Source organism: Chaetodon trifascialis, chromosome 22, assembly GCF_039877785.1.
Source record: "Chaetodon trifascialis isolate fChaTrf1 chromosome 22, fChaTrf1.hap1, whole genome shotgun sequence".
NCBI lineage: Eukaryota > Metazoa > Chordata > Actinopteri > Chaetodontiformes > Chaetodontidae > Chaetodon > Chaetodon trifascialis.
In genome coordinates, this window is record NC_092077.1 from 20,159,470 (window position 1) to 20,184,450 (window position 24,981).

At 48.4% G+C, this 24,981-nt stretch overlaps 5 protein-coding genes across 8 annotated transcripts; 2 read left to right on the plus strand and 3 right to left on the minus strand.

The window, feature by feature from the left end:
* Window positions 1–3,878: 3,878 nt before the first annotated feature.
* On the minus strand, window positions 3,879–5,459 carry atp6v1f (ATPase H+ transporting V1 subunit F). Its single transcript, XM_070992036.1, has 2 exons — window positions 5,302–5,459; window positions 3,879–4,352 (listed from the first exon to the last, which is right to left on the minus strand). Exons 1-2 carry the CDS (start codon window positions 5,457–5,459, stop codon window positions 4,151–4,153), a joined length of 360 nt encoding a protein of 119 aa, XP_070848137.1. The 3' UTR covers window positions 3,879–4,150.
* Window positions 5,460–5,525: 66 nt separating this feature from the next.
* On the plus strand, window positions 5,526–7,533 carry lamtor4 (late endosomal/lysosomal adaptor, MAPK and MTOR activator 4). 2 transcript variants are annotated; one of them, XM_070992037.1, is made up of 4 exons: window positions 5,526–6,288; window positions 6,448–6,531; window positions 7,058–7,175; window positions 7,277–7,533. In XM_070992037.1, the coding sequence occupies exons 1-4, from the start codon at window positions 6,286–6,288 to the stop codon at window positions 7,372–7,374; spliced, it is 303 nt and encodes a 100-aa protein (XP_070848138.1). In that variant the 5' UTR covers window positions 5,526–6,285; the 3' UTR covers window positions 7,375–7,533. The 2 variants fall into 2 exon arrangements, with proteins under 2 accessions (XP_070848138.1, XP_070848139.1); XM_070992038.1 differs by having other exon boundaries at window positions 6,226–6,292; window positions 6,455–6,531.
* Window positions 7,534–8,310: 777 nt separating this feature from the next.
* LOC139350595 (ADP-ribosylation factor 4) lies at window positions 8,311–12,757 on the minus strand. The gene is made up of 6 exons (XM_070992073.1): window positions 12,500–12,757; window positions 12,027–12,107; window positions 10,508–10,617; window positions 9,487–9,558; window positions 9,201–9,326; window positions 8,311–8,988 (listed from the first exon to the last, which is right to left on the minus strand). The coding sequence occupies exons 1-6, from the start codon at window positions 12,564–12,566 to the stop codon at window positions 8,902–8,904; spliced, it is 543 nt and encodes a 180-aa protein (XP_070848174.1). The 5' UTR covers window positions 12,567–12,757; the 3' UTR covers window positions 8,311–8,901.
* A 547-nt stretch (window positions 12,758–13,304) lies between these two features.
* On the plus strand, window positions 13,305–17,614 carry gcc1 (GRIP and coiled-coil domain containing 1). Its single transcript, XM_070992072.1, has 4 exons — window positions 13,305–13,472; window positions 14,320–14,816; window positions 14,933–15,598; window positions 16,176–17,614. The coding sequence occupies exons 2-4, from the start codon at window positions 14,442–14,444 to the stop codon at window positions 17,448–17,450; spliced, it is 2,316 nt and encodes a 771-aa protein (XP_070848173.1). The 5' UTR covers window positions 13,305–13,472; window positions 14,320–14,441; the 3' UTR covers window positions 17,451–17,614.
* A 521-nt stretch (window positions 17,615–18,135) lies between these two features.
* Window positions 18,136–24,770, minus strand: dennd6b (DENN/MADD domain containing 6B). 3 transcript variants are annotated; one of them, XM_070992185.1, is made up of 20 exons: window positions 24,525–24,770; window positions 23,663–23,701; window positions 23,531–23,573; window positions 23,330–23,439; window positions 22,931–23,011; window positions 22,452–22,557; window positions 22,278–22,357; window positions 22,120–22,182; window positions 21,991–22,046; window positions 21,689–21,811; window positions 21,291–21,386; window positions 21,095–21,189; window positions 20,922–20,987; window positions 20,567–20,631; window positions 20,397–20,486; window positions 20,201–20,254; window positions 20,000–20,109; window positions 19,682–19,784; window positions 19,535–19,609; window positions 18,136–19,256 (listed from the first exon to the last, which is right to left on the minus strand). In XM_070992185.1, exons 1-20 carry the CDS (start codon window positions 24,669–24,671, stop codon window positions 19,134–19,136), a joined length of 1,725 nt encoding a protein of 574 aa, XP_070848286.1. In that variant the 5' UTR covers window positions 24,672–24,770; the 3' UTR covers window positions 18,136–19,133. The 3 variants fall into 3 exon arrangements, with proteins under 3 accessions (XP_070848286.1, XP_070848287.1, XP_070848285.1); XM_070992186.1 differs by having other exon boundaries at window positions 18,141–19,256; window positions 19,697–19,784; XM_070992184.1 differs by having other exon boundaries at window positions 18,141–19,256; window positions 19,535–19,784.
* Between the last annotated feature and the right edge of the window lie 211 nt (window positions 24,771–24,981).

The window sequence follows — 24,981 nt, forward strand, 5'->3', positions numbered from 1 at the left end:
CATGCGTCACTCCAGAGCTTTTTACTGGTTTGACGGGTTTTCATGAGACACACATGAACACACACGTGTGTGTATTCTGACTTTATTTATTATGAGAGTTCACAGAGCCGTTGATAACGATGTGAGTGAAGAGGAGCTGAAGAGACAAACAGGATCAGCTCTAAACTGATGAAGATGGAAGTGTGAGTGCAGCTAACCCACACAGCTGATCAACAACAGCCAAACATCAGCTGAAAGCCTCTGAAACACGGCAGAAAACGTCTCTGTAGAAACGTCACAGAGAAAATCAGGTTTAGTTTCACTTTCAATCAAAACTTTATGTGAAGAGAAAAGAAATGAGGACGAACAGACTCAGAGAAGAAAAACCAAATCAACAAGGTTTCAAATAAAGTTCTGAAACACAGAAAAAAGAAAGAAAAATAAATCCTGCAGGTGACTGGAGGATTTTTCCTCCTCTTTGATTGGCCGGTCAGATAGGGGCGTATCCTCTGACATCACTTCCCGTGTCCAAAAGGATCGGAGGACGCTCGTCCAGCTCGTTCGTCTCCTCCGGACTGAAGGTCGTGACCCAAATTCATCAGAGCACAAATACTGAGCTGACAGCCTGCTGGAGCGGCGAATCCCAGCATCCTGCACCATCAATACGTCAATACGTCAATCAATACGCAATCAATATGATAATCAATGGATAACGACTAGCGAGACTCACTCTGTCGATGCAAAGGCTGAAGAACGAACGTCGTCTCTGCAGACAAACCACAGCAGCCCTGTTATCTTTCTGCGTATTGATGAGTGATTGATGAGTGATTGATGGTTGATTGATTGATTGACAGACTGACCTGTTGCTGAAGGCTTCGTCAGTTCTGTTGAGCCGCTGCAGATTCACCTGCGACCTGCCGGCAGATACAAAAGATTTTAACATTTCAGTCGCCTCTGTGTGACCTTTGACGTTTGACCTCTGAGCTCAGGTAGTTCATGTTCCTCCTGAAACAGAAACCCACCTGGACGTGACGTTCAGGTATTTAATCACTTCATAGATGAATTCTGTGAGTCAGTTTAATGAATGCTGTTTATTGACAGATTAATCCAAACACAGAGTTATCCAACAACCAATCACAGAGCTTCACAGGCTCTGACTGGCTTCTTCTGCATAGCAACAGGCTCACTTATTTATACATGAGGCGTGAGCTGTCTCTAAACACTCCAATACCCATGAGCCTCAGGGATGGGAAGCTGTGTGGGTGAATGTTTCTTGAGGAAATGCACCCTGGGAGTTGTAGTTCATCCCCACCTCACAGCTTTTACATCCACAGGTACGTTTGATTTGTGAAAATAAAAACATCAGGCTCTGCTGCAGGTGTGACGATGATGATGATGATGATGATGGTGATGGTGATGGTGATGATGATGACGATGACATCATAGCTTTAACAGCTGTGTCCTGTCATTTCTTTCCAATGCCAAACGGGTCTGTGGTGGATCCGCCTGCAGTCTCGTCCCCGCCCTGCAGGGCGGAGCCGAGGTTCGCTGTCAGACAGGTGGAGAGGACACAGTTTCTTCTGAGGTAGAATGTGCTAAGGAGGAGACAACAGGTGAAGATGGAAACCACAGGTGAGACAGGTGAAGATGGAAACCACAGGTGAGACAGGTGAAGATGGAAACCACAGGTGAGACAGGTGAAGATGGAGACCACAGGTGAGACAGGTGTGAAACACCATTTTGACCTTGAAGCTGTGAATATGGACAGACAATAGAACTGTGACATAACTACTAATGAAGGTGGACTCGCAGCTGTTAAGACCCTGCTGAGAGGAGAATCATCTGATTGGCTGAAATAAACCTCAGTGGGTGGAGACAAAGGTCATATTAGTAGCTTCATTCTGTCGTCCTATAAAAGACGAAAGCACCATCAGTCCTCCCGAGGAAATGATGTCATCACAGGAAAGCGCTTCTTCACGTTATCGCACTCAAATGAGACAAAAGGCCGACGCTTTCCTCAGCCAATCAGCTCATTTTACAGAGGTCAAAGGTCACAATGTAAAGGTTCCTGGCAGGAGAGAGCAGAACACCTGGTCTCACAGAGGTCCTGCTTGACTTTGGATATTTACCTGCACAGGTAAATACAATCTGTTGAGGTGAAAATCGACTAAATGTTTTCACGAGGAGAAAAATCTTACGTTTTTTCTGGAGGAAGATCAAACCTGCAAAACAAGAACAGGTGAGTTTGAACTTGATTCAGAGCTGAAATCTGATTTTAAAGGAGTCTGAGAAGAGTCTGCGTACATGAGAGGCTGGACGCTCGACGTGTTGGACGCGTTGGACGTGTTGGACGTGTTCCACGTGACGTCTCTGACCAACAGAAGAAAAGCCAGTTAAACCAACTCGTCTTCTTCAAAATGAAAAAGCTTCTTTATTGGAGCGACGGAGGATTCAGCTCTGAGCATCAGGCAGAGACGTGTGAGACGGGGACGATGCTGCAGGCTGTCCCCTCCGTCGCTCTGACTGTCTTCTGGACTGACTGTGAGGTGACGTTTCCCAGCCAGACGTCGACGCTCTGACGAGACTCGAACCTGCAGAACAGACAGAAAACAGAGGACGGCGTCCTTTCATGGCGTTTGTCCAGAAGACAACGGTCAACGAGAGTTCGTCATTTGGACGGTGTTCATTTTCCTGTGAGTCAAAATGATTCTGGACGATGTCCCTGTGAGCGTGTCTGCATCATAAGTCTGATGGACTGATCTTAGAATTCAAAGGTTTGTGCGTCTCTGAACCCGGCGAGCGTCTTTAACGACGGCGTGATCTCACCTGGTGGAGTTCTCCTCTCTGTTGCTCAGCAGGTGAGCTCTGCCGGCGCTCTGACCATCAGCTCTGCAAACAGGAAACAGAATCTTCATCAGAAAGCTCGCCGTGGTCAGAGCCTGCGTTTCGCTCATGGATTCATCTCCTGAACCAATCGACCTCTTTGATCTCCTGAGCAGATACTGATCATCAGTGTGAGTTTAAATCTCACCTGGAGGCGTTGAACGAAGGAGGAAGAGGACCGGCAGACACAGACACCACCACCATCATCATCATCGTCAAGAAGAGGACAGACTGAGCAGGCTTCATCATGTGACCTACAGCAGACGGACAGACGGACAGACGGACAGACGGAGGGTCTGACAGGCAGGCTGGACAGACTGTATTTATACTCTTTGCTTCAGCGTCAGCAGATCTGAGGTCAGACTGAAACGTATCAGTGTTGACATGAAACGGCCTCGACGCTCGATGTGGTCGCCTGAAGGTCGCCTGAAGGTCGCCTGAAGGCCTCTGAGCCTGTCTGCAGGCTGAATAATGACTGTGTACTTTCAATATTTACTTTCACCTTATCAGCTTCGACTGACGAGAGGCCCTCTGACCTCCAGCTGTCCGTGTGAGACAAGTCAGGTGAGATGATGTCATTGTGGCATCATCACACAGAGCAAAACCTGCTTCCTGTCGCTGCGGCTGCTCACCTTCAGCTGGAAGTCACGAACTACTGATTCATCATCACTAAAAACGATGAGGAAGCTTCATTCCACCAGTCTCACACACACACACACACACACGCACACACGCACGCGCGCGCGCGCACACACTCACGCACGCACACACACACACTCTCTCTCTCTCTCTCACACACACGCACGCACGCACGCGCGCGCGCGCGCGCACACACACACACACACACACACACACACACACACACACACACACACACACACACACACACACACACACACACACACACACACACACACACACACACACACACACACACACAGCTTTTACTGGTGGAGCTTTGGTTTTTCTGGTTTTCTCGCCTGAACGTGATGAAATGAAACAGCAGAAGCAGAAAATCACAGCGAACATATAATTTATTTTCTTCAACATCAGTTCATAAGTTAAACATGTGGAACAAACACACACACTCTGCTTCACTTCTCAGCTGGCAGGAAGGAAACGAGCCACGCGGAAACTGACGCTTCCTGGAAAGAAGGCTGGTTTCCACGAGGCAGAAGCTAAAATAAGACGCGAGGAGGAACGAACGAGCACAAACCGACACATGCGGTCACTGCGCGAGACGAGCAGTCAGGGACACCGACATGAAAACACACGCTGTTTTCTCGTCTTATCGGAAGTCCTCGGCGGAGAACATGCCCTTGGCGCGGCGCAGGATGGAGTCCTTGGACGCGTCGTACGGATGCTCTTTGGACGGGATCTCCAGCACGGCCGGGATGGACTGCATGTGGGCGTCGATGGCGTGACGGATCATCTCGGCGATGAACTGGTTAATGAGGATGATGCCGATGTCGTTGCGCGCCAAGAAGCTCCTGCAGGGAGGAAGAACAGATCAACGACCCAGAAACAGTAAACGACCACATTCAGTCTGAGAAAAGTCCCGACGACGAAGAGGAGCCGCAGGAAGCGGGTCACTAACAGCACACCAAAGCCCCCTCAGTGGTTCGTCTGTGACTGATGGTGGCAAACTTAGTCTAACAAAGACTCCTCAACCAATGAAAAATATTCAAGAATTTGGCCTTTGGGGAATCACTAGGCACTCTTTAATTTCATGAATATCTCAGAGTTTGAAAGCGCTCTTCATCACACGCCATCAGAAATTTAGAGATAAGGACATTTTAAATTGCCTGATTGTTGAATGGAGTTTGGTGACGGTGTTAGTTAAATCTAGTTTGCAACAACAACAACAACAACAACAACAACAACCACAGTGGTGGTTCAGGAACAGGCCGAGGACCCGGCACGTTGTCCCGTACCGTCCTGCTGAGGTTCGGTCTCCTGTTGCTATGACGTCTGCAGGTTAATCAAGCTTATTGATCGCTGATCATAAAATGCTTCAAAATGTGAATTTGGTGGCTGAACGTTTTAAACAAAGTTCCTGGATGAGGAGTGATGCAGAGGGTCATGTGACAGAAGATCACGTGACGTCTGCAGTGGGTCATGTGACAGAAGGCCAACTCATAACATGACCCGACGTCACCGAGACCAAACTCCACCAGTAACTGGTTTGATCCCAGTAGTACCAGCAGCACTATCACATTAATTAATGAGTCTCTAAAGAAACAACGGACCAAACGTCATGTTGTGTTTAAAGCCGGACTGTGAACTCGGATTTCGTGCTAACCTCGTGACTAAAACGCTTCCAGTCAAGGAATCGATCAGTCGACATGAAGATAAACCTTTAAACCTTTAAAGTGATCGATTTTTGAACGGACTTTGGTTCACGGTAACAGCCCGTGTGTTCCTGGTGAAGGGTCTTACTTGAAGGTCTCTTCGATCTCCGTGATGCTCGTGTCCTTCTCCACCACCAGGAAATTCGGTTTTCGGTTCTTGTTGAGCTCCCCGATCCCACCGAGCAGGAAGCCGGTGCACGTGTCCTCATCACCGATGACGGCGATCAGTTTCCCGCGGACGGCCATCACAGAGCTCCAAATATCTGGACTTCACCGAGCAAAGAGGAGAAAACGCTTCAGCTTTCTGCGGACAGACGCTACGGTCATGTGACGAGGTCAGCTGACCGACACTTCCGCTTCCGCTTCGAGCTGAGACGTGTGAGCGCGCCCCCTGCTGCTCTGAGGGACCACGTGAAACACAAACTGATCACATTTTACATTAAACTCAAACACAAACTTAACCAACGACCCGCGAAACCAAAACAATGACGTCACGTTTTCACGCGCTCACTGTAAACATCAGCTTCAGATGTTCTAGTCAAAAATAGAATCGTTCATTTAGTTTTTCTCTGAGAAGATGCTTCTCATTCAGTCTTATTCAGCGCAGAATTATTTGTTTTTTGTACCGATAATATCAAACTTTACAACTTTGACTGTTGATCGTGTGTTGTACCATTTCTTTGGTCTGTCTCCTTTTTATACTTGTTATAAATGATTCATTTCATCATCGTTGTTTCATCACTGACTCGTAACTTCCAGACATCATCTTTAGAGAGCCAACATGAGCACACAGCGGGCCACGGTGGAAAAACTTCCCTTTAACAAAAACTGGAAGTTTAGTTTGGTTTAAACTGGTTTAGTTAAATGTGAGCGAAAGGAAAAGTGGAAATATACTAAAAAATAAGCTCATCGTGACATTAAGGTAGCGCTGCGGTGACACATTTTAAATACATTTGTAACAATAACAATCTAGATTTCCGACAGTACATGAACGCATCAACAGTCACGTGATAATCCCACAGAAAGACGGAAATGCGGCTGCGAAAGAGCTGTTAAGAAGCGAAGAAGAAGAATGGTGAGTCCTGATTAATGTTCTCTGTTTGATAGAAAGTCATTTGAAGCCTCGCTGGAGTTCACAGCTTGTCAGAAGTTATAAACGTTGCTTAGCCTGTAAGCCGTTAGCCTGTTAGCCGTTAGCCTGTTAGCTCAGTCTGGTCCTGTCTGTTGTTTTCAGACGACAGCAGCTCTGACTGCGGGTCTGGAGCGGATCCCGGATCAGCTCGGGTATCTGGTCATCAGCGAGGACGGAGTTCTGGCCGTGAGTGTCCCCTATTTCAGATGAAACACCACAAAACTCCATTATAAACTCTGTTAATGTCACCTGCGAGGCTGACGAGTGCTGACACAGAAACACCAGAGTCCATTCACAGTTTCATCAGTTTAACATCCCTGTAGTCAGCTGTCCCTGTGAACCTGGAATAAAGCAAACTAAATAGAAAATTCACCTTTGCTTTCTGGATTATTCTAGAAATGCAGGCCTGACATTTGGCCCTTAATGATCAATAAGTCTTCAAGAAGATAACTTGAATCTCTTTGAATTCAGGGTGTTGGGATTCACTGCTGTTACAAAACTGTATTAAGTGTCAAAGGACTTCATGTCAAAGAAAATGTTAAATAGATTAAATTTTGAATGGAGTTTGGTGTATAGTGTGTCTCATGTTCATTACAAGCTGAAAACGTGAGCGCTTTCTCATTTATAAAATATTTGAAATATCCTGATAAAGTTTCACTTTTTCATCCCACTGCAGCCCCTCTGACCTTTGACCTCTGTGTGTCTCCATCAGTCTGCAGGTGAGCTGGAGAACGACGAACACACAGCAGGTGTGATGATGCAGATGATTCGAACAGCAAGTCGATTCAGGTTACCTGGATCACCTGAGCTGCCGTTCAAACGCATGTCAGGTAACGCGCACGCACACTCACACACACACACTCACACGCACACTCACACTCCCACAGGTGACCCACTCACCTGGACTGACCTGTGTCTGTTCTCTCCTCAGTGATTCTGGAGGACTTTGTTTACACTGTGACGGTTTCTGGTCAGAAAGTCTTCGTGGTCAAACGTCAGAACAACCAGCAGGAACCAATCACTGTTTAGACTGCTGATGATGTCAGAGGTCAGCAGATGTGCGTCAGAGCGACCTGCAGCTGGACGTCAGGTGTTTGTGACTAACAGCCTGTTTGATTGACAGAAAGTTTGTGTGCTTGGATTTGTGACTTTAACCTGCCTGATTGAAAATAAATGATTTCAAACTCGTGACTTTCAGTCGTTTCTGAACACGACAGATAATCAATAAACCACAGAGCAGTCTGTCTGTGTATACTGCACATGTAGGTGGAGGAAGTATTCAGATCCTGTACTGCAGTACAAGTACCAATACCACACACTGAAAATACTGTTATAATACTCTGCATTGAAAACGTTCCTCACTGAGAGAATACAAGTACAATCAGGAAAACCTGGAGGTACTGCAGTACTCAGCACAGTACAATGTGTCCTGCTGTCACATATGACGTCATGTTGAGTATTAATGTGAAGAAACCTGAAAGTAATCATGTGACAGCCGCTTTGTTTCGCCTTCGACTGTTTTCACGCTGTTTTCTGACGTCCACACGTCAACTGAAGACTCGACTTTGTGCAACAAACATTTTGTTCCGCTGAAATAAAAAATGTTCTGACGACAGAAGAGTTTCAGATGGAGTCAAATAAAAATGAAAACCTGAAGCAGATCTGATGAACACGACTACAGATCTGACACCATGTGAGCGAGTCTGGAACAGAACAAAACATTTCTCTTTACGGATTTTTCAAAATAAGTTACATTTCCTCTTTCTTAAACTGGAAAATGTTCAAATAAGAGAAAAAAATGACAAACTGAAATAAAAGTTGTTAGAGTGAAAAATGTTTGCTCAAACCTGGAAACTCTTCCCTTATTTTCTACTTTTAACGATGAGCTGCAGTTCGTTTCGAGTCGAGTTTAACAGGACGTTTGTGAAAAAAGTGCAGAATTAAGAAATCTTCAGGGAAACAGCTGAGAAGAAAAAAACTTTATTGCATCATCAGTCTCTCTGCTTCTTCTTCACATTGTTAAGGAATGACGACGCCTTCAGGTTCAGCTCTGTGGAATGAGTCATCATACGACCAGGTGACTGTCACCTGCAGTAAATCCCGCCCCCCACCAACAGGAACACTGTTACCTGTAGTTAACCCCACCCCTTGCCCACAGGTAAGCATCACCTGTAGTTAACCCCACCCTTTGTCCACAGGTACACGTCACCTGAAGTTACCCCCGCCCCTGCCCACAGGTGCGCTGTCACCTGCAGTTAGCCCCGCCCCTCCTCTTCCGTAACATCCTGTGACATGATTCTGAGTTAAAACATGCGAATTAAAAGAAAAACAAAAAAGATCTAACAAACATCTGCGGGAAGGACAGAAAAGGATGATGGGAAATCAAAGTGAGCTCAGAGTCCATGACATCACTTCCTCCTACAGACAGACAGACACTTATAATTTAAAAAAAACAAACAAAAACAGTCTGTTGCAACGCTCCTCTTCATCACTCTGCACACGGTGAATTCAGTTGATGAACATCGGTCAGCTGCTTCCTGTTTCCTGTCGGCTGCTCTAACGTTTCGACAGCTCGCCGGACAGCCAGTCCAGACCCTCATACAGACCAGTACCCTGAGTGGCACAGGTGGCCTGGACGTGCCACTGCGGGACAGACAGACAAGAGACAGCGTGATCAGACCTGAACACCTGGACAGGTGGGCTCGCCCTGCCTAACCCAGACTAACACGACCTGAAATGATTCACACTGTTTCTTCGAACGGTTTGTGTGAACGTGATTATAAAAACAGTAATAAAATAATCTAATCTATGAACACGGTGGTTATTGACGATGATTGAGGAGTATTGATCCTTACAGTTCTGCTGCGCAGGCTGTGCAGACCCAGTTTGTCGGTGAGCTCGCTGACCCCCATGGCGTTGGGAAGGTCCTGTTTGTTAGCAAACACCAGAATAACTGCCTCCTTCAGCTCATCCTCCTGGATCTGCAGACAAAGAGAGAAGATGCTGACCGGAGCCTAACTGTGATGAAAGCAGGGCTGCGACTACGAGCTGAAAAGCATCACAGAGAGCAGCAGGGCTATGGCTACGTGCTGACACTCCCCCAGCTCTGACTGCCAGCTCCACTTCCTGTCAGTTACTCACCATCTTAGAGAGTTCCTCTGCAGACTCTGCTACTCTCTCTCTGTCATTACTGTCCACTACAAAGATCAGACCCTGCACAGAGAGGTCAGAGGTCACACACCACAACAGCAGATCACATCTTTAACATCAACACATGATGGATTACAGAAATCACAGTGAGTGGTTTTCCATTCAGACGTCTGATGACGTGTTCTGCTTCAATGAAGCGTTTCTGCTGCACTGATGCTTCGATTACTGAGCACACAGACCGCCTGACATGGCCTGGGAGTTCTGCTTCTGGTTCTGGTCTGAGTTCAGTACCTGTGTGTTCTGCTTCTGGTTCTGGTCTGAGTTCAGTACCTGTGTGTTCTGGTTCTGGTCTTGGCTCAGTACCTGTGTGTTCTGGTTCTGGTTCTGGTTCTGGTCTGGTTCAGTACCTGTGTGTTCTGGTTCTGGTCTTGGCTCAGTACCTGTGTGTTCTGGTTCTGGTCTGGTTCAGTACCTGTGTGTTCTGCTTCTGGTCTGGTTCAGTACCTGTGTGTTCTGGTTCTGGTTCTGGTTCTGGTCTGGTTCAGTACCTGTGTGTTCTGCTTCTGGTCTGGTTCAGTACCTGTGTGTTCTGGTTCTGGTTCTGGTTCTGGTCTGGTTCAGTACCTGTGTGTTCTGGTTCTGGTCTTGGCTCAGTACCTGTGTGTTCTGGTTCTGGTCTGGTTCAGTACCTGTGTGTTCTGGTTCTGGTCTGGTTCAGTACCTGTGTGTTCTGCTTCTGGTCTGGTTCAGTACCTGTGTGTTCTGGTTCTGGTCTGGTTCAGTACCTGTGTGTTCTGCTTCTGGTCTGGTTCAGTACCTGTGTGTTCTGCTTCTGGTCTGGTTCAGTACCTGTGTGTTCTGGTTCTGGTTCTGGTCTGGTTCGGTTCAGTACCTGTGTGTTCTGGTTCTGGTTCTGGTCTGGTTCAGTACCTGTGTGTTCTGGTTCTGGTTCTGGTCTGGTTCAGTACCTGTGTGTTCTGGTTCTGGTTCTGGTTCTGGTCTGGTTCAGTACCTGTGTGTTCTGGAAGTAGTGTCTCCACAGAGGTCTGATCTTGTCCTGACCACCAACATCCCAGACTGTGAAACAGATGTTCTTGTACTCGACCGTCTCCACATTAAAACCTGAAAGACACAAACAAATGGGAGAACTGGTTCTGCAGCTCGACGTGTTTCTGGTTTTGTTTAAAGGGACAAACTCACTTCAGACTGACATCGTGTTTGTACGCGTGTGCACTTTGACGAACGTGCTATTATGACACTGGTAGATAGACGACCTCACTGACTCGACGCTGAAGAACCTGGAAACTGTTTTGGGATCAGGTTCTTGTGGCTCTTCTCTAATTGGATTGAAGAGCTCAAACACAGTGATGCCAAGTTAAGCATGAGGCACACAGTCTTCTGTGTCTGTCCATCGGTGGTCCCGTCTTTCCTGCCATCTGTCAGGTGTTCAAATCACTTCAGACCACAGGTGCAGATCAGAAACACCAGCATCATATCAGCTCATGTCAACCAGTGAGGAACCTGATGGCAGATCAAATTCAACGCGTCTGCTGTCAGTCTGTGTGTGAGCTCATCAAAGATCATCTGTGAGGGACGACGCTCCACTGAGCGCTAACACACCAGAGTATTTCCGTAGTTCAACAGAGTGAGACCTCCTCTCCACAGATGATCTCATGTCAGCTTCAGGTGTTTTATTCTCCAGGTTTTGTTCATTACCTTCGTCGCTCATGCTCTCAGGTGCTGTAACACACTTCCTGCTGGGACTCATTGATGCTCCATTCATCTACGATCATAGTACACAACACTCTGCTGCACGCGGCCTCCTCTAACAGCGTCACATTACTCCTACAGATACTAAACACTGAGACCGAACTGTAGTTCAAGTACAAACCCACCAAATGTGGGTACTTATGTGTACTGCCACTGCCTGATTACTGAAGTTTCTCTCTTATTTTTTTTATATTCTTTTTTAGTAATTTCTTCCCTAACTTAACTATTTATCTGTACTTGTTTGAGTCTGTGTGCTGCTGTAACAGCCAGTTTTCCCTCTGGGGGGGGTCAATCAAGCCTTACCTTGAGCAGCTTGAGAAAAAGCCTGTCAGACACACATCTAACCGACACGTAACACATCAGACTGAGCAGATAATCAATCCTGAAGGACTCGGATCAGGACTGGATCAGGACCTCCACACAGATCAAAGCTCGTCTCAGCTGGTCTTCAAGTCAGACACTGAGGAAGACTGATTCCTCTCTGCAGCACAACATCAACCTCCAGTCACAACTCTGACTGCCGGCTGAGGCCAAATCGACCTTTACTTTGAAAATACAGTTGCATCTAATGGCAGTAATTAACAGATGACTCCATAGCGACACTGACAAAGCCCTCATGTGTATCTGACTGACAGTCAGTCAGTTTGATGTGACAGGAGACACAGCTGCTACAAACACACATGAAGAACAGAACACACGTGAAGTGACCGGCATCACATGATCACATCAGCACGTTCCCGTGTCCTTCATCGATTACTGACCGATAGTTGGGATCGTGGTGACGATCTCTCCGAGCTTCAGTTTGTACAGGATCGTCGTTTTTCCAGCTGCGTCCAAACCGACTGAAACAAGACGAAATATCAAACTTTAGCGGCAGAAAACTGACTTTGGCAACAGATTATAGCCTCTAATCTGCGTTAGTTTTACTCCATCTTAACTGTGTTTAATTCAACATTTGATTACAGAGATAAAGTGTAAGAAACAGCCGTTAAACTGTAGCTTAACCGTCACAACAGCTACGCATCCTTCAGGATGTGCTAGCTGGGACCGCTCACGGCTGGATAGCTGTGTTAGCTTTTATTTTAATGATCTCTATAAAAGTCTGACTTTCTGTTCACCCAACCGGGAATTTACAACTGAGAACAGGCTTCACTGAGTCTGTCTGAACATTAATATCAGAGAATGTTTTCAGCCGGTTAGCCTCAGAGCTAGTTAGCCTAGCCGCAGTGCTCACCCATCAGTATCCTCATCTGCTTCTTCCCGAAGAACTTGGAGAACAGAGACGAGATCGTCAGACCCATTTTTAAATAAAAATGTCCCGGTTCAGCGGCGGGAGGATTAAAAACCTAACGCGGGAGAATGTCAGCCGGTTAGTCCGGAAGAAGCTACTGGTCACAGCCGCAGAAGAGACCGAGAACAGGCGGACAAGAACCGGAGATCGGTGAAGTGGGCGCAGCTCCTCCTCGGTGCCACGTCCAGGCCAACGCGGAATAATTGACGTCACAGCTTTGAAAAAACTTTATTAAAACACTGGAAACAATGATGTGTTTACGTTCTACTAGAAAGACGTTGATCGAAATTTCCGTGTAGAGTTCACCTCAGAATGGTATTCTGGGACATCTGATGGAATATGTTAAACTATATTCCCGAAAATAAATATATGATCTATATGTCATCTATATCATCAATCTAAATCGTCCATAAAATATCTTCTGTGATCGTTAGGAAGTTACCTTCGGTCTATAAACACTTACAAACACATCTGCCAACAAAAGACTTCACATTATGTATTCAACAGAATATTATTTATTTCAGAAAAATCCCGCTGGGAAATAACCTCTCAGTTAATCTCTAATTCACAAGATATTCCTCCTTCATGTTCATGTCAATTTTGCTCTCTAAGCCATATTGAGACACGTGATCTTTTTGTTAATTTACTATATAGTATTGGCAGTTGATGTACTTTAATTTTATGTGTGATACTTTTCCTGATATACATGAACGCAGCATCAGATTCCCGCCTCCTCCCCTCCTCCTCCAGTTCCGGGTGAGACCGACATGGCGGCTGTTAGCTGACACAACAGCTCTTTAGATTAAACTCTTGAGTTTACGTTCATATTCCCAATTTTCTGATTCAGTTAATCGAATCGGAGACATTATCTATTTGTTTTCAGCGTGTTTCAACCGGTAGTTTGTCCTTTTACCAGGTAAGAACCGGATAAAACTCGGAGACTAATGTTAGTGTCGGTGTTTGTTAACGTTAATAAACGTCAAGCATTAACTTGAAGCCGGTGTGTTCCGGTTAACTTCGGTTTTAACTGTCAAGCGTGATATTCGACTTGGATTCGTGTGTTTTTACTCTCGGTATCACGTTTGTCACTGTAGATAAGCAGCTTTAAACGCGGAAATGAAGGTGTTGGAAATTAAGAATTTGCAGAATAAAACATGAATCTAAACTTTTCCTCGGTTTCTCTGAATGTGTCAGATTTTCTGTTCATCTCCTCTTTCCCGATCAGTAAACTGAACATGTTGGACTTTTGGAAACAAGACATTTGAGGACGAATTTGATATTAAACGAACAGTGTAACGTGTGTGATATGAAGTGTCCGTGTTCACTGATCCGCTTTGATTCATACAGTTTTTATTTTGGAAGATTTGATATCAGTGGATGCGTTTGTGTCTCCACACCTGAGCTTTTACCTGGGAAGGAGAGGGACTGGATGTTGTTCTGTGCTTTGCTGGTTTTTTGTCTCCACTAACTGACCGCGGTTCATTTCCACAGCTGATAATCAGTTTCATACATGAACTACACACAGGTGAAGAATTTCACAGTGAGGCCATTTTACGACGTCTGAGCCAATATTTGTAAAAGGTTTGTTTGTGTGATGGTGTGCTGGCTTTCACTGCTGGTGGGGTTAAAGTTAAGGGTCAAGGGTCAGGGGTCAGGGTCACTGATTGACTAATCCCAGTCCACTGCCTGATCGATGGCTTTATCATTTCAGGTTCGTGCTGAAGTTTCGGTCTCAGGCTGATCTGTTTGTTTCCTGTTTGCAGTTTTCTGCCACCATCGTCAGCCCCACTCGCAGCGGTTCTGGTCCCGCCATGATGATGGATCCAGCCCGACCCGACTCTGACAGACCATCAGCCTGATCTGACCCTCGTAGACCACCAGAGTCATGGAGAAGTTCGGGATGAGTTTCGGGGGCGGTCCCAGCAGAAAGGATTTGCTGGACACCATTGAGTCCCAGAAGAAGCAGCTGGTCCAGTACCAGTCCCGCTTCAAGGACGTGGTCCGGGCCTATAAGAGTCTTCTAAAGGAGAAGGAGGCTCTGGAGGCCAGTCTGAAGGTCCTGACGGTGAACCAAGATGTGGACCTGAACCAGCAGGCCCAGGAGACCACCTCTAACTCAGAACTCCCAGAGGACGGCTGCTCTCTGCACAGCGAGGACAGCGTGGACACTGCTGCATCTGTGGACACGCCCAGTGAGACCACCAGAGGGGACCAGAGCGAGGAGGACCAGGGAGAACCACGAGGAAGATCAAGCTCAGTGGTACGTTTTGCAAAGCTATTTTTTTAATGTACGTAATTTTAGTGGATTTTAGCAGCTCTAGCGTCGTGCTCGTCTTCGCTCTGGCAGCAGTTTAACGTGATGGTTTCTTCCCGCAGACCCTGAGGTCCGAGCCCGACGCCGGCAGCTCAGAGAGCGGCATCGTGGGGGTGGAGCAGCAGCAACAGGCCACGCCGCCTTCCAGCTCGGAGACGGACCGCCGGATCGCCCAGCTGAAGAGCCAGCTGAGCACGCTCACCGGCGCCCTGGCCACAGTGACGCAGGAGAAGTCTCGGATGGAGGCGAGCTTCCAGGCCGACAAGCGTCAGCTGAAGCAGGAGGTGGAGGAGCTGCAGGAGCGCCTGGCCGCCGCGACGACGCAGCAGGAGGCGGAGCTGCGCGCCCTGCAGCAGCAGCTGGCCGAGAGCCGCGCTCGCATCATCACGCAGCAGCACGAGAGGGAGCAGGAGCAGGGAGACCACGTCCAGCAGCTGCGAGAGCTGCAGAGGCTCCTGCAGCAGGAGAGAGACCTGCGGCAGGACGCCGAGCTGCACCTGCAGGACGCCACCGCCACGCTCCTCGTGACATCACAGGCCGTGGACCGGGGCGCGGAGTCCGAGGCTCACCTGAACAAGGTGAGAGAGGAGAGAGACGAGCTGAGGAGGAGGCTGCAGGCGGCCGAGGAGGACCAGAATAAACCGGATCCCAGAGTCGACGAACTGCAGCGAGAGCTGTTGGGGCTGAAAAACCACTTCCAGCAGCAGATCCACATCGAGACCCGGAAGGTAAAACTGAGACCACATCCAACTAAAACCAGGTCTAACTAACCATGTAAGATCAGGAAGGTAAAGACTAAAAAAACAGAGTTGAACAGATCCAGAGCTGAGCTTAAGCCTAACTAATCCCAGCTCAGGGGTAAACTAAAGCCTCACCTCTGATCAATCAATCAATCAATCAATCAATCAATCAATCAATCAATCAATCAATCAAAATGGCAGAAAATGCTTCTACACTCAGATGGGCGTGGCTTGACCCACAGAATCCATCAAAATAAGAAAATGTGAAGTTTGTTGTTACAGCGCCACCATGTGGTCGATCCGTTAGTGGGCGACATTTCCAGCCGATGTGCTGAATTTAGGACGCAGATACTTTAAGGGCACAAAGAAGATCAGATGAGCTACGGCAAGATGGAGAGCAGGAAGGTCAAACTGACACCAGATCAACTGAGATCAGCTCCACAAACACTAAACTGACAGCTGGAGACCACAGTTCGATGGGCGGTCTGTGCTGCTGCCAGGTGAACCGTTCACGCCGGCGGTCTTCGGTCATGGCCGCCTCACAGATTTGTTTGTGTTTTTGCAGGTGTGCGATGCAGAGGAGCGTGCTCGTGAGCGTGCACAGGGCGCAGAGCTGAGGGTGGCGGGCCTGGAGCAGAGGGTCTCCGAACTGTCCGAGCTGCTGGGCTCCTGCGAGAAGACGAGGCAGAAAGACCAGCAGACGGCTCAGAGACTCAGAGACCGGATCATGCAGCTGGACACGGAGAACAAAACTCTCGCCATCGCCGCCTCCAGCAGGACGACCTCCGATCTCAACGTGGACGAGTCGCAGCTGGATGTCAGTGCGCTGAAGGAGAAGCTGGAGAAGGTGAAGAAGCTGCTGCTGCTGGCGGCTCAGAGGAGCCCGGACGACACCATCCAGAAGCTGGCGGAGGCCGAGGCGGAGACGGGCGGAGACGCGCGCTCGGTGCTGTTCTACCAGCAGGAGCTGCGCCAACTGAAGGACGAGTTCGAGCGCTACAAACTGCGAGCGCAGGTGGTCCTCAAGAACAAGAACGCCAAAGATGGCTGCCAGGCCAAGGAGCTAGAGGAAGTCCGGGACCAACTGTCGGAGCTGAAAGAGAAGTACATCAACCTGCGGATCCAGAGCGACGAGGCCGAGGTCCGACACCGCCGCGAGCTGGAGGAGCGGCAGCAGCAGACGGCGGCGCTGCAGCAGACTCATAGACAGGAAGTGGAGCGCGTGGAGGCGCTGCACCACGACAACTTGCTGCGACTGGAGGCGGAGCTGCACAAGCAGAGAGAGAGGACCATGGCGCTGCTGGACGAGAAGGACCAGGAGCTGGAGAGGCTGCGCGCCGCCGTGCTGAGCTGCAGCAACGACGCCGACAAGATGGCCGACGACGAGCACGAGTCCCCAGAGACCGAGGGCGACATCATCAGCCAGGCCCTACGGCGGGCGACGCCCAACGAGCCCACGCTGCTGCTGTATGCCGAGCAGCTGGCCAGGAAGGAGGTGGAGGTGGGCGGCCTGCGGCGGCAGAAGCACCGGCTGGAGGACGACGTCCACCAGCTGCAGGCGAGGCTCATCGCCAACGGAGAGCGACATGACGAGGAGGTGTCTCAGCTGCGAGGACAGCTCGAAAAACTGATCAGAGATCAGAGCAGAGAGGGCGCCAACATGGAGTACCTGAAGAACATCATCTACAAGTTCCTGACGCTGCAGGACGCCAGTGGGAGGCAGCAGACGCTCACCGCCATCCTGACCATCCTGCACTTCAGCCCGCAAGAGAAACACAACGTCATGAGGCTGCAGGGGGCGAGCTGGTGGAGCGCCGGCAAGAGACAATACCACACCTGACGGGAGCGAGGCGGGCGGAGCCTCCTGAGGATCACCCGGTGTCTGGACTGATGACCGACGATGGCGCTGACTTTAAATCAGCCGCTCGCTGACCTGAACGCAGTGCTCCAAACTCCGTATGTATATTTTTGATTGTTGAAATTAAACTATTTTCCTGCTTCACAAACTGTTTGGTTCATTCTGATGTTCTTTTAATTAAAGCTCCTCGTTTCACCGTGGAGGTGAAAGTTCTGCGTCTGCAGTGACATCACCGCGTTTTTCTTCTGATTTTTACGACTTAATTTCTCTTAAACTGCTTCGTTAAACTCAGCAGCTTCTCTCCGTGATGTCCAAACAGTTTTTAACAGAATAAAAAGATTTCACGTCTCGGCTGAATAACTCCTGAAGGAGAACTAAAAAAAGTTCATTATTAGAGCGTGACACCGATGACGTCGTCAGTAAATCCACCATCAGCAGGTAAAAATAACCTGGTCAGTGGACGAACAGTCCGACGCTTCACAGAGACAGAAGAGCCGACAGCCAGGATACTGAGCTGTGTGTGTGTGTGTGTGTGTGTGTGTGTGTGTGTGTGTGTGTGTGTGTGTGTGTGTGTGTGTGTGTGTGTGTGTGTGTGTGTGTGTGTGTACACTATATGTACCAGGAGAAATAAAATAATATGCAGTTGAAAAAACAACAAACTGGACATAACTTGATGTTTCAGGTTTTACTTTTCAAAGTAAATCTACATATTTACAGTTTTATTATTGTTATTATTCATGTGAGTGAAAATAATACTTCATCAATAAAAGTCCGACAGAAATACTTCTCAGTCTGTCCAAACCTAAGGGACATTATTTAAGGACTGTCTGTCTTTTTTGAAAACAGGTTTCATGAATCTTAATGTCACACATGAAGCTCAAAGCGTGAACGGCTGAAACAGAAAAGCGTCACAGCAGAAGGTGGCGACGCCGACGTCTGAACATTCTGAGAATAAAGTCAGAAAAGATGTTTGGGGGGAATTTTCCAGAATAATGAAGTAATGCTTGTCGTACGTCGTCTGGACTTCAGACACTTCGTCTGAACACCAGAGACGTGAGGACACAAAGATTCACACGTTCACTTCAGTGTCAGCTGTACGTCAGCACGCGACAAACGCCTTCAACGTGCTCGTTTCCTGAAAATGTCTGGTCTGCACTTTGGCCCGTGAACGACTTCGGCGTCTGACGGGCTGTGAGCTGACCGTGTAGCAGGAGGGCGAAGGAAGAGGAAGCTGCCTCTGGTTTCTGAACAAAAACACACACTTTAAGAACTTCACTCGCTCATTTGGGTCAAACTGAGCAGATTTGATCATTTGCTTTATTTATTTACTGCTGACTGCTGCTAACTAGCTGAAAAACGGCCGGACCACAAGCGTCAATCATCTTCCAACCCAGTTCAGACGAGGCCACGCCCACTTCCACCTGATGACGCCCAGACAGGTGAGTTGCCACGGCAACAGTCCCTCCTCCTGCGGAGCCGCAGTGAGACACTTGACACGTTCATCCTGCAGGTGCTAACAGAGCTAACTGTTAGCAGCCAGGAGCAGCACCAGGGGGAGGAGCACGCCAGTCCGGTTTCCATGGGAACGCAGCCACCATCAGGACGAGTACTCAGCCAGTACTCACTGTGTACTCAGCCAGTACTGAGTGAGTACTCAGCAAATACTCAGCGTGTACTCAGTAAAGTCTGCAGGTCTTCAGGCAGCGAGCTAACCATGGAGTCTATAAAGGTGTCCAGTTTGTCCAAAACGCCGTCCTTCACCTGCAGCTGCTGCCGTCGCGCTTTCATCTGAAAATCACAGTCAGGACGGTCAGAATCACACTTCCTGTCTCACACTGTGACATCACAGACAATCATGAGCGATCAGGATCAGGTCTGCTCTTAGAGACGCCGTCGTTTGGTGAGGAAAGCGTTCAAGAACATTCTAGAAATCCAGAGTTTAACGACTTCACTGAGCGACAGTAAAGAAGTGAAACACGTTTTCCTCATCGCGCCTTTATTTTGACATTTCGGGTTTTTTTCTGAAACTCTTTCCTCACACTTCTCTCAGACCTGCAGACACTCACCAGTTTCTCTCTGAGCTTCAGAATCAGGTCGACGATCTCTACCTCGGACTTGTCTTTGGTCCAGCCCAGCAGGTCCTGCAGAGGACAGGACATCAGGTCACCCACAGGCACACAGTAACCGCTGTGAGAGCACATGACGGGACTCACGGCGTCACAGATGACCTCCAGGTGAAGGCTCTCCAGTTTCTGGGTCATCTCTCTGTGTCGATGTCGGTACCATCCGTCAAAGTTCGGGGACCTGAAGAACTTCCTGTCAACAGTCAAAACAACAAAGATGCTGACTTCGTCCATTAGAACTCGTCCGGGAACGGGAAGGCCCGCCCCCAAGAAAACACCTGACATGTGATTTTTGCTAATCAGGTCAAAGCCGCATGTGGAGGTCGTCTTAAAGATGGGAGCAGTCTGAGCGAAGCTTCCTGAAGACACATCATGACTTTATGTCCCGCAGACACCTGGTTTACTCACCTGTACAGCCCCATCCAATCACCTTTGAGCACTGAGGTGAGCTGAGGCCCGGTGTGATCCAGAGTGGACATGAACTCATCCTGGCTGAAGGGTCGAATCTGAGGAGGAGTCTGAACACACAGACAGAGGATGAACCAGGTGACGTCTCTGAGCTGCTGACATCACTGTGAGGTCATCACACCTGAGCCACTTCCTGTTTACCTTCCAGGGTGTCACTGATCTCTGCAGGGGCATCAGGCTCGCCATGTACCGCTCCTGACAGACAAGACGCAGGGTTTACACTCAGCACAGGAGGGTCAGACTTTCTGTCCTCTGATTGGACTAACCGGATGAGTCATCACATTGTTAGACATGGTTTTTTTTCGTGTTGGAGCGATCTGATTGGCTGTTTTCTCACCAGCGGGATGATGAAGCTCTGCGTGAGCTCTAACAGGTGTCTCCTCAGGATGGCGCTCTGAACCTCTGAGGGTCTCTTCCTCTGGATACCCTGAAGACACAGACAGGTTTCTAAGACTCTGCATTCGCTAAGAAATGTCTTCAGGTGTGGACATGTCGGCGTTTGCTCACCTTCAGCAGTCTTTTAATCAGAATCTTGTCTTTGTGTAGAAACGTCTTGTACGCAGTGTAGATCCCTGCAGACAGGAAGTCAACCCTCAGTACCAAACAGGAAGTCAACCCTCAGTACCACACAACAGGAAGTCAACCCTCAGTACCACACAACAGGAAGTCAACCCTCAGTACCACACAACAGGAAGTCAACCCTCAGTACCACACAACAGGAAGTCAACCCTCAGTACCAAACAGGAAGTCAACCCTCAGTACCAAACAGGAAGTCAACCCTCAGTACCAAACAGGAAGTCAACCCTCAGTACCACACAACAGGATTTGATTCTCATCGGACTCGTGAGTAAAGTCAGGTCACCTGGTTTAGTGTCGAGTGTCTTCAGTTTGGACAGTTTCTTCACTTTCACCTGTTTAGGTAAATCACCTGAAAGAAAGGCGGATACAGGTGTGTCAGTACTTAATCACCATTTCATTTCCTGTGACTCCATGAACCTGATTCACACCTGAGAAGGACGTTCAGAGTTTTGTTACCTGCCATCTTGATTTCTCCCAGTCGGACCACGTGAGGCCAGTTCTGAAAAGTCTTGATGAAGAACGGATTGGTGACGCCCAGAACCACGTTAGGTCTGCAGAGGACAGACAGACAGACAGGTGAGTCCAGACAGACAGGTGGGTGCAGACAGACAGGTGGGTGCAGACAGGTGGTCCAGGTGAGCGTGGCACTCACGGGGCCTGGGTCCTGGTGGTGTACTCTCTGAACTCGCTGTCGTGGATGGTGAAATATGGACGAAAGTCGCAGCAGAACTTCAGAGGACTGATGGAACTGAGAGAGGACACTCTGTTACCACGGTAACAACACAAACACTGCTCTGATTGGCTGCCAGCAGCTTACTAAACATCAGTTTCAATGGATCACTGGACTTCTTTCCAGTCCAGAACCTTTAACTGGTCACACTGGGACTCCTTCAGAATAAAATGCTTCTTTGTCCTGATACTTTAAAAACATCTGATGAGATAAATGTGAGGATTTATTGTGAAGTTTTGGGCCTGAATATCTAAATAATCCAGTTTGAGAATGAAACCAGTTTAAATCTCAGGAAGAGTTCTGATTGGCTGTTCAGTTACCTGACAAGAGCCAGCACGGTCTCCGAGGAGATGGTGGGAGACGGTGCCATGACGACCAGCGGTTCCCCTAGCAACATGAGCTCCCAGAGGATCTGCAGGTGGATCAGGACGGACTGGAAACACCTGAGCAGAGGTCAAAGGTCATGAGCTCATTTGTGTTTTCACCTTCTTTTCTCTTCTTATGACCCAAACACCACAAACTTTCACTTTGTTCATTTATTCTTTCAGTAAACTTTCTGTTGGACTTGTCTGTCTCAGCTGAGGTAATGTAGAAGACAGAGGAGGACAGGACAGAGACGGACCTGAACAGGTCCAGTTCGTGGATGCTGGGCAGCAGAGTCGGAGCCGGGAGAAGATCCTGAGGAGACAAAGTCAAACTTTACTGTTGATTCACCCTCAGTGTGATCACACGGTCACTTCCTGTTCCTGACCTCTCGAGCAGTCTGTCTCACTGGACTTCCTCCTGGTTTGTCTGTTTTTGAGGGAATCCGGACCTGAAAATAAAACACAGGAAAACATTTATTTTCATCACAGACTGAAAGTACACGAGGCTGCTCACGCACGACAGACCACGCCCCTCTCGCCTCACCTGTAAGACCACGCCCATCACTGGCAGGTTGAGAGTCAGTCCAGGTACGGGTGAAGGCCATTGGTTGATCTCGTTGCACACTGGGAGGACAAGACATCAGGTGACATTTCAGCAGTGATGTCATAATTTATGCTTGTTCTGATTCGTCCGTGTTATGATGTAGCGTGACCTCACCTGCTTCCAGGCAGGGCTCCAGCTTCTCGAAGAACTCAGGAGCGACGATCTGCAGCAGCGAGTGGAACAGGTGAGTGTACGGTAGCCTGGATATCAGCACCAGAGACTGGAAGACAGAGTCACATGACCACACAGGTGTCAGCCACACGTTACATGACCGCACAGCTGGTGTGAACAGCTGTGAACAGCTGTGAACAGGTGTGAACGGTGTTTGTGTGTAAACAGGTGTGGGTGGGTGCGGGCAGGTGTGAACGGGTGTGAACAGGTGTGAACAGGTGTGAACAGTGTTTGTGTGTAAACAGGTGTGGGCAGGTGTGAACAGCTGTGAACAGGTGTGAACAGGTGTGAACAGTGTTTGTGTGTAAACAGGTGTGGGCAGGTGTGAACAGGTGTGAACAGGTGTGAACGGTGTTTGTGTGTAAACAGGTGTGGGCAGGTGTGAACGGGTGTGAACAGGTGTGAACAGGTGTGCCTCTGACCTTCTGGAAGTATCCTCTCTTCACAGAAACATCCTTCACTTGTCTGAAATAGACGTAGCCAAAGAAATGGGACGTTTCAGTCTGCAGAGACAAAGAGAGACAAATGACATCATGAAGAGAGGGTGAGGGTGAGGGTGAGGGTGATGAGGATGATGATGATGAGGATGCTGACAGTGTTTCTTTGAGCTCTTTAGAGTGAATCTAAATTACTTCTGTCAATCAAAGTGATCAAACTCAGTCCTGATGTCGTAATTATTTAGATTTCAGTCGAAGTATTTAAAGGCCTGTCAGCGTCCAATCAAATAACATCCTGTGACCTCTGACAGGAAACCAGTCCTCTGCTGAGACATCTGATGATCCAGACAACCTGATCAATAACCGATCAGAGTGTTCTCTCACCTGCAGGGTGGCGGGGGCGTCTCTGTTGTAAACGTCCTCTCTGAACCTCGAAGCTCTGCGACCGACCGACTGACGTAGTCTGAAGCTGAACTGAGTGTCCCCGAGGCATCCTGGGAAATGAAGTAACACAGGTCTCACCTTTGACCTCTGAGGCTTCTCTCACACAGAACCACTCAGTGTTATTCAGACGGCTGACTTTACCTGAGTATGAGTCAGGGAAGGACAGGTAGCAGATGCTGGTTTTCTGCCAACAAATCACAAAGACGTGATCAATAAATCAATCAATACGTCCATTGTCACCCAACACAGCGAACACAAAGGCTCAAACGTTACCTCCTTTTCTGTGAGTTTCACATTGTGAGGAAACATCAGCTGAAACAGAAAGAAAGACGTCGTCAGATTCAACGTGTTCGCACCTGTCAAACACCTGAGCTGAGCTATAACGTTCACACCGGCCATCTTTTCTTCATCTCACCTTTTTGATTCACTCTTTTATTCCAGCAATCATCTGATTCATTGATAAGACTTTATTGATCCCACTGAGCAGCAGCAGTCTGAATCAAGTTCAGTAAAAACTCATGAAGGTTGATTTGAGGGTTTACAGGCAACACCTTCACCTTCACCTTCACGATGAAGAGCAATAGGACAGGCATCTTAGAGAGAAGCGACTCGAACCAAACTCCATTCAAACTTCTGCTGATATAACATGAATCTGTCTGTTGCCTGGTTATAAACTTTCACTTCATAGTTTTAACAAATCCAGAGATAATAACGTTCAGTTCGGCCTCCAAATCATCGTTTCAACACGAGGCGTTTTCACAAAACACCAATTTTATTCCCACAACCATCAGAGAGGAGGCAGCAAAGAAAATGAAGAATTTAGGACGTTTCTAATTCCTAAATGATGTTTGGCAGAAGAGATCAGCCCTGAACTGAACCACAGACTCTTTATGACTTTTGATTGGTTCAGAAGCTCCCTTTGAACAAACGGCAGGTTCAGAAAAAGGTCATTTTTTGGATACAGTTTGGTCCACCTGTCACTGCACTGTGGGGACGTGTGTGGACGCGGTCCCTGAGTGTCGGCTCAGTGGTTCCCGCTGCTTCACCGAACAGCCTGTTCGGATCATTTCTTCCAGTTTTATCTTACCCTGGCGATAAACGATGCTAACGATGCTAAGCTAACACCGCTCCGTACCTCTATGGCTTGTCCGAGCTCCAGGTCGAAGGTAACGACACACGCACACTCCAGCCAGGAGGAGAAGCGGGCCCACGGACGCCGGCCGTCCCCGCTGTCCGCCGCCTCCTCATGTCCCGGAGAACCGGAGCCGTCCAACGGGTTCATCACGACCGGATCAGAGCTCCGCGACCTCCACGGCGCATCCTCCGGTCCTCCATCACAATGAGGGTGCCGACAGAGAGCGAGAGTACCGGAGGGCGTGAGGCCTGTGGAGACCCCTGCTGGACACCAGAGGACACTGCGCCGCCGAGCAGCGCGAGCGAGCAGCTTCATTTGTCTCCATTAAGAGCTGAAGAGCACAAACACCAAGATATTCTTCACAACCTCTGTATTTAATGCTCTACGGCTGGTTTTCTTTTCATCTTTCACATTAGTTCTTTTTCTAAAACAAGCAGATTTCCCCAACGTGCGAGCA

Excerpts from the sequence above, each read along its gene's own strand:
- LOC139350595 (XM_070992073.1), bottom strand. The coding sequence starts at position 12,566 with ATGGGTCTGACGATCTCGTCTCTGTTCTCCAAGTTCTTCGGGAAGAAG. Across the intron at positions 12,108-12,499 it reads GCAGATGAGGATACTGATGG|TCGGTTTGGACGCAGCTGGA; the intron begins GTGAGCACTGCG and ends GTCTTGTTTCAG. Across the intron at positions 8,989-9,200 it reads ACAGCCTGCGCAGCAGAACT|TGGCACGTCCAGGCCACCTG; the intron begins GTAAGGATCAAT and ends TCTGTCCCGCAG.
- atp6v1f (XM_070992036.1), bottom strand. The coding sequence starts at position 5,459 with ATGGCCGTCCGCGGGAAACTGATCGCCGTCATCGGTGATGAGGACACG. Across the intron at positions 4,353-5,301 it reads GAGATCGAAGAGACCTTCAA|GAGCTTCTTGGCGCGCAACG; the intron begins GTAAGACCCTTC and ends TCCTCCCTGCAG.
- lamtor4 (XM_070992037.1), top strand. Across the intron at positions 6,532-7,057 it reads GCGAGGACGGAGTTCTGGCC|TCTGCAGGTGAGCTGGAGAA; the intron begins GTGAGTGTCCCC and ends TGTCTCCATCAG. Across the intron at positions 7,176-7,276 it reads GCCGTTCAAACGCATGTCAG|TGATTCTGGAGGACTTTGTT; the intron begins GTAACGCGCACG and ends TTCTCTCCTCAG.
- gcc1 (XM_070992072.1), top strand. The coding sequence starts at position 14,442 with ATGGAGAAGTTCGGGATGAGTTTCGGGGGCGGTCCCAGCAGAAAGGAT. Across the intron at positions 14,817-14,932 it reads GAGGAAGATCAAGCTCAGTG|ACCCTGAGGTCCGAGCCCGA; the intron begins GTACGTTTTGCA and ends TTCTTCCCGCAG. Across the intron at positions 15,599-16,175 it reads TCCACATCGAGACCCGGAAG|GTGTGCGATGCAGAGGAGCG; the intron begins GTAAAACTGAGA and ends GTGTTTTTGCAG.
- dennd6b (XM_070992184.1), bottom strand. The coding sequence starts at position 24,671 with ATGAACCCGTTGGACGGCTCCGGTTCTCCGGGACATGAGGAGGCGGCG. Across the intron at positions 20,988-21,094 it reads GGGAGAAATCAAGATGGCAG|GTGATTTACCTAAACAGGTG; the intron begins GTAACAAAACTC and ends CCTTTCTTTCAG. Across the intron at positions 20,487-20,566 it reads TGATTAAAAGACTGCTGAAG|GGTATCCAGAGGAAGAGACC; the intron begins GTGAGCAAACGC and ends CTGTGTCTTCAG.